The sequence below is a fragment of the Lithobates pipiens genome, unplaced genomic scaffold (assembly GCF_037356315.1).
Source record: "Lithobates pipiens isolate NorthernLeopardFrog02 unplaced genomic scaffold, aLitPip1_a1.2 Scaffold_19, whole genome shotgun sequence".
Classification (NCBI taxonomy): domain Eukaryota; kingdom Metazoa; phylum Chordata; class Amphibia; order Anura; family Ranidae; genus Lithobates; species Lithobates pipiens.
This window is the reverse complement of record NW_027507764.1, coordinates 246,048,703-246,060,895: the sequence shown is the minus strand read 5'-3', so window position 1 is coordinate 246,060,895 and position 12,193 is coordinate 246,048,703. Positions and strand designations below refer to the sequence as shown.

General features: G+C 42.4%; 1 protein-coding gene across 1 annotated transcript in view; it reads left to right on the top strand.

Annotated features, from left to right (window-relative positions):
* Positions 1–12,193, top strand: part of TENT4A (terminal nucleotidyltransferase 4A) — a 686,787-nt gene that overhangs the window by 474,019 nt on the left and 200,575 nt on the right. Inside the window, exon 9 of the mRNA XM_077491885.1 lies at positions 6,469–6,584. Within this exon, the coding sequence (XP_077348011.1) occupies positions 6,469–6,584 (116 nt within the window). The remainder of the gene's footprint in view (positions 1–6,468; positions 6,585–12,193) is intronic.

Here is a 12,193-nt window from a genome sequence, read left to right as displayed (position 1 = left end):
CACTGGCCCCGTTAAGGCTCAAGGCTATAACAGTGATCCCATATCTGGACGATCTACTGTTCATAACCCAGTCGGCCCAACAGCTGCAGAGGGACGTACAGGAGGCCTTGGTTTTCCTACGCTCACTGGGGTGGCTGATAAACCAGGAAAAATCCCAGCTGACCCCCTCACAGGAGGTCCTGTATTTAGGATACAGGATTTCTTCGGTGGAAATGAGGGTATTTCTTCCGACGGAGAAGATCTGCAAGCTAGAACAGGCGGTAGCCCAGCTTCAATCTGGTCGGGAAGCCCAGATCAGGGAGGTTGAGAGTCCTGGGGTTGATGACATCATGCTTTCCAGCGGTGGCCTGGGCAAGGCATCATCAGCGTCCTTTACAGAGACTCATGCTCCGTTATTGGGATGGCAGGCAGCAGAGCCTGGATCAGGTTATGCCCCTATCCTCGGCAGTCAGGAGGTCTCTGTGGTGGTGGCGGGCCAAGGTCAACCTAGACAGGGGTCTTCCCTGGTCCCCACAAGCTACGGTGGTGGTCACGACCGATGCCAGTGCGCTGGGTTGGGGTGCCCACCTAGAGGGAACCTTAGCCAAAGGTACCTGGTCAAACCTAGAGACAGGTCGTTCCTCAAACCAGAAGGAGCTTCTGGCAGTTTGGAAGGCTATAGAAACCTTCCAGTCCCAGTTACAGGGCAGGGATCTGCAAGTTCGCTCAGACAATGTGGCAGCAGTAGCCTACCTGAACAAGCAAGGGGGAACCAGAAGCCCTGCGCTGCAGGTAATTGCGGACAGAATCTTCTGCTGGGCAGAGAAGAATTTATCCTCAATATCAGCCATTCACCTGAAGGGAACTCAGAATTTGCTGGCCGACTTTCTCAGTCGCCAGAAGGTAGGTCAGGACGAGTGGTCCCTCAACAAGGAAGTGTTCGAGGAGATTGTGTCATGCTGGGGAAGGCCAGAAATAGACCTATTTGCAACAGAAGGCAACAAGAAGGTGACGCAATTTTTTTCAGTTCACCCACAGGATCGGGCCAGGGGGATAGACGCCCTTGCCAATCCATGGCTGTTCGGCCTGTGTTATGCCTTTCCTCCCATAAGGATGGTGGCGGAGGTCCTGCAGAAGTTCCGTTCGGAGGCTACGGACCTCATTTTAGTAGCTCCTTTTTGGCCAAGGAGACCCTGGTTTGCCAGCATAAAGAGATTGGCCGTTCATCCTCCGCTGTTTCTACCAGTCAGGGAGGACTTACTTTCCCAGGGGCCGATCCTGTGTCCTCAGATAGAGAGGCTCAAGCTTGTGGCCTGGTATCTGAGGAACAGATCTTAAGATCACAGGGTTTCTCAGAGTGATTAAGACCTTGTTAGAATGCCGTAAACCAGTTACTAGGGCAATTTACGCCAAGGTAGGAAAGAGGTTTAATTCCTGGTTGCGAGAACAGGGAATTGCAAGTCCCGGGGTCCCGGCAGTCCTAGACTTTCTACAAGCAGGGGTAGAGCTGGGCCTATCTATCAGCACTCTAAAGGTACAGGTGGCGACCTTAAGTGTTTTCCTTCAGTCCTACCTTCAGCAGAATCCATTTGTCAGGAACTTCTTCAAGGCTCTATCTAGATCCAGGCCTGTGAGAATGAAGACCTGTCCTACTTGGGATTTGGCCTTGGTTCTTAGGGCTTTGACCCAAGATCCATTTGAACCATTAGAGGGAGCATCACTTAAGTGGATGGTACTAAAGACTGTGTTTTTGATAGCGATCACGTCAGCTAGAAGAGTCAGTGATCTGCAGGCGCTCTCGGTCAGAGAGCCATTTCTGTTAATCTTAGAAGACAGGGTAGTACTTAAGACTGACCCTAGTTTTCTTCCTAAAGTGGTGTCCACTTTTCATTGGACACAGGATATTATTTTGCCAACTTTTTTCTCAACCTCAGACGAGGACGAGGCGAGATCTTTAAGTTTGTTAGACGTCAGGAGAAGTCTATTAGTTTTTCTAGAAGCCACTAGGGTCTTCAGGAAGTCAGACTCACTTTTTGTTAATTTTTCAGGCGCCCACAAGGGTTGCAAGGCGTCCAAAGCGTCTATCGCCAGGTGGATACGAATGGCGATAGTTAAAGCCTATGAGTTAGAGGGGAAGCAGGCACCCTTAGTTAAGGCACACTCTACAAGGGCGGTTTCCGCATCGTGGGCAGAGAGGGCTGGAGCCTCTCCGGAGGAGATCTGCAAAGCAGCAACGTGGTCCAGCTACTCAACGTTTGCAAGACATTACCGTCTGGATTTATGGGCTGATAAAGAGCAGACTTTTGGACGCAAGGTCCTCCAGGCAGTGGTCCCGCCCTGACAAGGTGAGCTCCTTGCTTATCATCTCAAAGGCTGTCCTGGAAGACTATATGAGAAAACCGGAGTTAGACTTACCGGTAACTCTTTTTCTAGGAGTCTTCCAGGACAGCCTGGCTACCCACCCAAAGTTGTTTAAGTTGGACTAAGTGGTGAGGATGTGTATTAACGTGATTGTTAGTGTGTTATGTCTTTCAGAGCCTCCCGGCAGTTCTTGGAGTAAAACTGAGGAGGGCCTGGAGGACCACACCTTTTATTTAATTGGCTTGACGTGTTTCCTGTCCTGGAGGGAGGAGCCCTATATCTCAAAGGCTGTCCTGGAAGACTCCTAGAAAAAGAGTTACCGGTAAGTCTAACTTTGTTTTTTTTCTTGTAGGAGCGGTAATCCCGAGTCACGCTTGGGGTAACATTGCAGAGCGGCCAGTGGAGATCTTACCTTCTCCTGGCGCTGCAGCTATATTCTCCACTGTCCTCCCCTCTGATTGCCGATGCAATCGCCAGCGAAATCACGGCATCTCACTTCCTGGTTCCGTTCCCTGTGGGCAGCAGCGGCGCACGGGAGCGGAACTGGGCGAGAATTTCAAAAAGTGAAACACAAACACATAAAAAGAGGTGATACACTGTAATCTGAGAGGATTACACTGTATCATCTCTTTATCTGACTGATAACTGTACTGTGCCCCTTGCCGCCAATAAAATCTAATATGGCATCAAAAAAGCGCCACTTCACTACAAAATCGACTTTGGACCAGCTGAGTGACAGCGGCAGCGACACGAGTTGCTCTCAGAAATTAGCGATAGTGAGTCGTGGGGAGAATTGTCGCCTGACACTGACATGGATCTGACAAGTGACAACGGTGATGATCCTGCACCTGACCTCAGATGTGCGCAATTGGTGCCCTATCGACTGCGATACAGACCAGGTAGCGCCGCCAAGATTTACCTTGACTGGATCACCTGGGATGAAGGTAGATGTAGAGCGTGACAACTCTCTGCCATACCTGCAATTATTCCTCACTGAGGATGTAATTGAAAAAATTGGCACAGAGACAAATCGCTACCAAGTACAGCAATCCGCTACACTGCATGCCAGGTTTTCCCGAAACAAAGTGGGAACCAGTGACCAAAGAGGACATCTGACAGTTCCTGGGACTCGTTATTCTTCAGGGGGTGGTGGGGAAACCGCTCCAGAAATGGTACTGGACCACCAATAAATTACTGGCCACTCTGTTTTTTGGCGCTGTGATGTCCGAATACCGTTTTTCCCTCATCATGAAATATTTCCACTTCACAAACAATGAAGAGTTTGAGGCCACACATCCTGCACCCAAACTAAAAAAAATCTGGGAGGTATGGCAAATTATCGTGACCAATTTCCAGCAGACCTGCATTCCAGAAAGGGACATCTGCGTGGATGAAAGCTTGATGGCCTACAAGGGACGCCTGAGCTGGATATAATTTATTGCATCCAAAAGAGCACGGTTTGGCATCAAATCCTACATGCTCTGCGAGTCATCCACCGGGTACATATGGAATTCGGTCATTTACACCGGTAAAGGCACAAAGTTCAACCCCAGGTACAGCGGCTATGGGATGGCCACATCATCAGTCCTTACACTGCTGGAGCCATTGCTGAACCAGGGATATTGTGTGACCATGGACCATTTCTATACGTCTCCGGAACTTTTTGAGGTTTTGCTACAAAACAAGACCGATGCGTTATGGTACTGTTAGGCCTAACCAACGTGACATGCCATCTATGTTCTCCAGGAAAAAGCTAAAAACCGGAGAAATGGTTACCTGACAGAAGGGTAAGATGATGGCAATGCGATGGCGAGACAAGGACGTGTGTCTCATAAGCACTGTGCACAATACCTCCACTGCCATGGTGCACAACAAACGTGGGAAAGATGTGCTGAAGCAGCAAGTCGTGATAGACTATAATTGCACTATGGGAGGGGTCGACAGACGATCAGGCAATGACATTTTATCCGGCTATGCGCAAACAGCAAAAAAAATATTCTAAAAAGATTTTCTGGCATCTTCTGGAACAATGCCTTTGGAATGCATATGTTCTATACAGAGTACAGAGTGACAAGCCTCTTATTCATGCCGATTTTACCTTGAAGGTGGCTGAGCAGATTTTCATCAAACACCAGACACCATCAGGAGCTGCGATCAGACCTGGATGACATGCTGTTGACGTTGTCAACCCAGAACGCCTAACAGGTCATCACTTTGTGGACTACATACCACCAACCGCAAAAAAGCAGCACCTACCAGGATGTGTGTGGTTTGCTGTTCAAAGAGAGATAGCAGTGGGAAAAACGTCAGAAAAGAAAGCCGGTTCTATTGTCCGGATTGTGATGTTGGACTGTGTGCTGTACCTCGTTTCAAAATTTATCACGCTCAGGATGTTTATTGAATTTTCTTTGTTGGACAAATTTCATTATTTCGCATTACATTATTGAATAAAATTATATTCTTAGATTATAATTCATGATTTTGTGTTTCAAACTTTCACATCTGGGATGTCTACTAGAGTCTTGTTTGGTCAGGTTTTAGTATGTAATTACTAAGAATTGCAGGCCTATAATACATAACACCAAATTTTCATGCAAAAGAATTGTACCGCTTTTGTTACAAAATTCCTGACAGAATCATACCGCCAGGGAAGTTAAGAACCTCAAGATATTGTCTATCACTGACAGTGGCTGTCTGGTATGTATATATGTGTGTGTGTGTGTGTGTATGTATGGAGATTACCTAGGACAAACAGTAAGGTATCGGGGTCTAACGCGATCTTAGATTTATCATAAACTCAAAAAATTTAATTGATCCTGCTGTAGGTATGTACTTGGAGCAGCATTTAAATTCTTGTCTCTGAGGACGGCTGAAAGGTCTTTGATCTCTTGTATGTCATTCACTCAGGCAAACCAGTGTCTTACTGTCAGCAGAATCTGGGCTGTTCCAGGAACTATGAATACATGTCCTGGTAGTGTTTAAAGTGGTTGTAAACCCTTACAATCCACTTATGACTAAAGGTAAACCTTCACGGTTTAGGAGATATCTCCTGTATCAGCATGTGCCAACATCATCGGCACATGCGCACTGAAGCAATGGAATGTTCGTGCCATTGCTTAAGTTAGTGTGCCGTTACCAGCGGCTCCCACGTGCATGCCGCTGTCCAGAGCTGTGTACTCGGACCGCTGCAGGAGCTTTAATCTAAGGTGAGTATTTTATTTTTTTCATTATGCCTTTGTCTTGCAGGTTTTTCTTTTTTTTTTTTTTTGTGAGTTTACAACTTTAATACATGAATCAACATAGATTTCTTGTATCTCTGGCATGTTTGTTAAAGCACATGCTCCAGGTCGTTTATTCACTACTTGGTAGTGACCTGGAATAAACATCTGCATATCAGCTTTCCCAGTGTATTTCATTTTTGTTTTTCTAGGCCTGATACTTATGCTTTGGTGATTAAACTTAAAAATTAAAGCTTTGTAACCTGCACCTTCATAAACAAGTAAGCGGTGACAGCTCACATGATTCTATTGTGGCAGATAAAAGGTAAAATGCGGGACTTTTGTTAGCAGTTCAGTATTGGATTATTATATTAAATGTGGCCTAATGTAAAAAGCAGATAAATATTTATCATGTCACTAAAGATTTGACACCAGAGTAGCCACATTGTAAATGTTAACATTTGTACTTTTGTATTTTAGCTTTTTGACCCCAAGTTCACATTTCTGTGCCTTAGCATGTTAAGTGGACTGCTGCTCTTCATGAAAGCAGTGGTCTCTCTGCAGCAGTCCAACATGCGGTAGAGCTCTTTAATCAAACTTGCACTCAATGCTAAATGCATACTGACTCAGTGGGGCAGGGGAGAGTGTGTCAGGTCGCGAAATGCTACAATTGCGCTTTAGCTAAATACACGTTTTGGCTCAATTAAACCAAGATCCCATGTAGCGTTTTTGGAAGTTGATTACACGGTTATGGCTACTGTATGTGATGGGGATGTGTGAATGTTTTTCAAATATTTGCTAAGCGAATGCAGGTTAGCTGCAAATAGACATGCTGCACATTATTTACGTTAAACATCAACTTTAAATTATTGCTGAATTAGGATTTAGAGCCTATATTCTTCTCTTGCAGGTAAAGGAAAGAGAGAAGCACAGTTGGCAACCTTCAGAGGCTCCACAGTTTGTAACATGTTACGCTTTTCTTCTGATTCAAGTAGTTTTTCGTCATCTCGCTCAGGCAATGATACAGTAAGTTTGTTTTTTCTGTAGTGTAATTTTTAATGTTTTTTTTAAAATCAGTGAATGCTTTGGTGCCAGACATTTAAGGACTATCAGGTGTTTGTTTTTTTTATAACGGGGGAGGTAGGGAAGTCATAGACCTCACAGATTCATAGAACTTGAATACTTATCATTTTCTTGAAGCTTGAACACATTCTGTAATCGCATTCAGGCAGTCGAGCTGTGAAATACCAAAGGAGACCTCATCCGTAATATAAAAAATGGGGAGAGACAACATAAGAAAAAAAAAATAATATATATATATATATATATATATATATATATATATATATATATATTTATTATTATTATTATTATTATATTTTTTTTTTTTTTTTTCTTCAATAGTAAGTACAAATCATTTGAAAGGTGTATTTATTTTTAATCTTTGAAAGATAAAAATGTGACGCATACAACTAAACATTAAAAGCAAATTAGAACAAGAAGGGACATTGGGGTTAACAAAACCCTGGGACTTTTAAGGTGCTGGGTAATATGTACTTATATTAGGATCACACAAAAAAAAATATAGTAAAAGATACATTTTTATTTACAAACAATAAAAACAATGGTGAAACCATTTGAGTAATAGTACAATCAATATATTACACCAAAGTGGTAAAGCACAGTACAACAGATCATTCTATAATATACCACTCTACATGTTTCACTCATTGAGCTTCCTCAGGAGTGTTATAGTATATAAATGAACTAGAAGATAAATATATAAGAAAAATCAATCAGAAAAAAACATATTTTTGTTACAATACACAAAAACATATATACAGTATATCAATAAATGCATAGGTTATGCTGTTTAAAAAATAAACTGTGATTGAGCCAGACTCAATCGTTGATTGCATGCAAAATATATGACATGATCTTCAATATGCAATTCATAATTGGTAATTGAGCTACAAAGTAATAACCAGTAACATAATAATGTAGGTCTGCAAAGAGCCTTACCAAGATGTGCCGCTATATAGCTTAATCATATATCTGAACCGATAACAGTATTGGCCAGCAGATGGAGCCTTAGTGTTGGAGTTCAGAATTCCCAGGTGAAAATGCACGCTCATATAAATGGACCACAGGAGGGCTACTAGTTATGTGTTAATGAACCTGACAAAAGAAATGATAGATCAACACAAAATTGGGTATATCCAAATAAGAAGGGAGAAAAAACGCATGTTGGGGTAACAACTGAACCCCAAACAGGCATAAAGTATGACTAAGGCAATAGATACCTCAAATTGATTAGTAAGATGGATTGAATCGGAGGAGTCATAATCTTGAGAATGTAAAATCCTCAGAGCTGTGCATAAGCAATCATGGTCAATTTATACAAATAGAGCCGATTCAAACAAGCAAGAATCTAAAAAGAGAATATATGGATAAAAAAAATATTTAAACAAATATGTTCCTTCTTATGTGTTGATCTAAAATGCAGGCTCAGCAATGTACATACCTCTGTTGGTATGAAGTCCCAATTGAAGCCAAAGAACTGATAAGCCAAAATATTGCACTTCAGTAGAATAACTACCGGCCGGCCAGAAAGCAGGCGGTTAATAAACCGCACTTAAATAGCCCTCCCAGCCCGGCGGCATCTGACGTCACCACCAATTCACAGCAAAATAATTAAAAGGTACTTGAGGTCATAATTATGCAATTGCCCCTGCTATTTCCAGACCTTACAGACCTCAATTATATTTGACATAGGATTAGTGTCTCATATGAAACTGAAAGTAAAAAGAGCAACAAATACATTTCAATGCATAAAAAAATATGAAGCAATAAATTATATAACAAGATTTGTCTTCATAGGAGATGGAAAAACAAAAAAAATATATAACTAAAAATATATCACCTCTAATGTCAACCATATAGGAAAAAGTACACAGCTGTTGGTCAACATCAAGTCCTGGGCCACAAATATGTTGATCAGGCACACGGGCAAAACGAGCGCACACTCATTAAACTGATAATGTCTTTGCAGAGCGAACAAACCCCCACCAGGCGATCGTTCTGTGCATCACACAGGGGCCCTTAGCTGGCAGATATGTCCCCACTCCAAAATACATTTTCAGTTACATCCCCAAGGAGCTTTTCAATACCATGGATCTCAAGCAGCATCAGTCTGCCACAGTCAGCTCTTTAGAGCGGGCTGCAAGAGAACTAGCACTGAGAGACTCTTTTGACAATACATATTAAAATACATCTTCATAAAATTTCCATAACACAGATTGAGTAAGGATTCTGGTGATGTCTCTGTGGCCAGAGTAGCTCTGGGTGAGGTCATACACTGCCATATCCACATGTAAAGCAATGGGTTGGGTTTGGGCGACGTCTTATCCCACATTTGTTTACTTTCAACTTCATATGTGGCACTGTAATCTTGTGTGGATATAAACAAGTCTGTAAGGTCCTGAAGAAGTGGTGGTGCCCACGAAACGCATTGACCCTATTAAATAGACCATACTAACACCAAAACTGGGTTTCCTAGTGATAGGTTGATTGTATAATTATGACCTCAAGTACCATTTCATTTATTGTTTTTAATGTTTAATGGTGTGTGCCATGTGTTTTGTTTTTCAAAGACTAAAAATGGATAATCTACCTTTTAATTGATTTGTAGTTACTATTGGAGGCATATATAAAGTTTTATGTTGTCGATTTCCGCTTTTTGGGATTTATTAAGGATGATGCTTCCTTTGGTAATTTTATTAAATACTAAAGTCACCATGTTTTTTCAAAAGCTGTGATAAAAGCCAATAATTCGGGGGGGGGGGAGATGGGGGGTGTGGCTACCATCAGTACAGCTGGCTGCTCCTTGGCACCCACTAAGAGCCTCAGTCTGTGCCATCCTGGAGACTAAAAGCTCATACAGCCACTTTATTGCACTCTGCAATTCCTTGAACCATGAGCAGAGAGGAATGGCAAACAGTCACTGAGCATCTTAAAGAATTCACTTGCATGGACTGAAAAGATGGCAGCCAGAATCCTATTCAGACCAGAAGCAATGTACACACCACTTCATCTACCAGCAAAGCTGCCGGGGTGGCGGGGGCATCCATCATGACCTACATAAGGTAGAAGGTGACAAACAACAAATAATTTAGCCAGGAAAAGACTTGAGAGTTTAATAAAAGACCACCGAATTTTTGGTAGACTATACAGTGGTGTGAAAAAGTGTTTGCCCCCTTCCTCATTTCCTGTTCCTTTGCATGTTTGTCACACTTAAGTGTTTCGGAACATCAAACCAATTTAAACAATAGTCAAGGACAACACAAGTAAACACAAAATGCAATTTGTAAATGAAGGTGTTTATTATTAAAGGTGAAAAAAAATCCAAACCATCATGGCCCTGTGTGAAAAAGTGATTGCCCCCCTTGTTAAAACATACTATAACTGTGGTTGTCCACACCTGAGTTCAATTTCTCTAGCCACACCCAGGCCTGATTATTGCCACACCTGTTCACAATCAAGGCATCACTTAAATAGGAGCTGCTTGACACAGTAAGGTCCACCAGAAGATCCTTAAAAGCTACACATCATGCCGAGACCCAAAGAAATTCAGGAACAATTGAGAAAGAAAGTAATTGAGATCTATCAGTCTGGAAAGGGTTATAAAGCCATTTCCAAAGCTTTGGGAATCCAGCAAACCACAGTGAGAGCCATTATCCACAAATGGCGAAGACATGGAACAGTGGTGAACCTTCCCAGGAGTGGCCGGCCACCCAAAATTACCCCAAGAGCGCAGCGACGACTCATCCAAGAGGTCACAAAAGACCCCACAACAACGTCCAAGGAACTGCAGGCCTCACTTGCCTCAGTTAAGGTCAGCGTTCATGCCTCCACCATCAGGAAAAGACTGGGCAAAAATGGCCTGCATGGCAGAGTTCCAAGGAGAAAACCACTGCTGAGCAAAAAGAACATCAAAGCTCGTCTCAATTTCTCCACAACACATCTTGATGATCCCCAAGACTTTTGGGACAACATTCTGTGGACCGATGAGACAAAAGTGGAACTCTTTGGAAGGTGTGTGTCCAAGTATATCTGGCGTAAAAGGAACACTGCATTTCATAAAAAGAACATTATACCAACAGTAAAATATGGTGGTGGTAGTGTGATGGTCTGGGGCTGTTTTGCTGCTTCAGGACCTGGAAGACTTGCCGTGATAAAAGGAACTATGAATTCTGCTGTCTACCAAGAGATCCTGAAGGAGAATGTCCGACCATCTGTTCGTGTACTCAAGCTGAAACGAACTTGGGTTCTGCAGCAGGACAATGATCCTAAACACACCAGCAAGTCCACCACCGAATGGCTGAAGAAAAACAAAATGAAGACTTTGGAGTGGCCTAGCCAAAGTCCTGACCTGAATCCTATTGAGATGTTGTGGTATGACCTTAAAAAGGCCGTTCATGCTCGAAAACCCTCTAATGTAACTGAATTAGGACAATTCTGCAAAGATGAGTGGGCCAAAATTCCTCCAGGACGCTGTAAAAGCCTCATTGCACATTATCGCAAACGCTTGGTTGCAGTTGTTGCTGCTAAGGGTGGCCCAACCAGTTATTAGGTTTAGGGGGCAATCACTTTTTCACACAGGGCCATGATGGTTTGGATTTTTTTTCACCTTTAATAATAAACACCTTCATTTACAAATTGCATTTTGTGTTTACTTGTGTTGTCCTTGACTATTGTTTAAATTGGTTTGATGTTCCGAAACACTTAAGTGTGACAAACATGCAAAGGAACAGGAAATGAGGAAGGGGGCAAACACTTTTTCACACCACTGTATTTAGTCAGCATGTGTTCACAAAAACTGAAAGCGGTCAAACAAATCAAATTTTTTTATGAGCTAAGCAAAAACTTAGACAAAGGAGTCTGTGAACATAGTTTACTTGGAGTTTGCCAAGTGCAAGAATTTTTGTCTACGTAGGCGAAGGTGCGTTTTGCCAACCCCCCACCCAAATATAATTTGAATTTTTTTTGTTGGTCGTTCACATTTTTTATATTGATATTGCACAAAATACAGTAAAGTTAAGCAAGTTAATTTCTGGGAACATAAATGCAATTTATTACATTATTATTTTGGTAAAACATTAAAGATGAGGTTGTGCCAATCTGTGCCCACCAGTGCTGCTCATTAGTGCAGCCTATCAGTGGCCAAAAATTACCGGTTTGCAACATTTTATAACAAACTATGAAAAAAAGCTTTGTTTTGGTGGTATTAGATCACCACTGGATTTTTTTCTTTTTTGCTAAGCGAACAAAAACGTCAGAAAATGGGAAAAAAAAAATAGATTTTTGTACTCCTTTTCTCTTTCGTTCATTGATGGACACAGCTCCTTTAATTCTTTACCTTAGGGTTATCACGCCACCTTCAGGAGAGTACTAGGCAGAACATATAACACATATAAAAACAGCAAGACTGCATAGTTCCGCCCAGGGGGGCAGTCCCTCTGGCTATAACCCCTCAGCCTGCTTCCTGCAGCTCAGTTTTTTCTGCCTAGGGTAGGAGAAGGACCTGGCTCCATGAGGGGACCATTGGTCCTGGGATTTTTTTAATTTTTTCTACA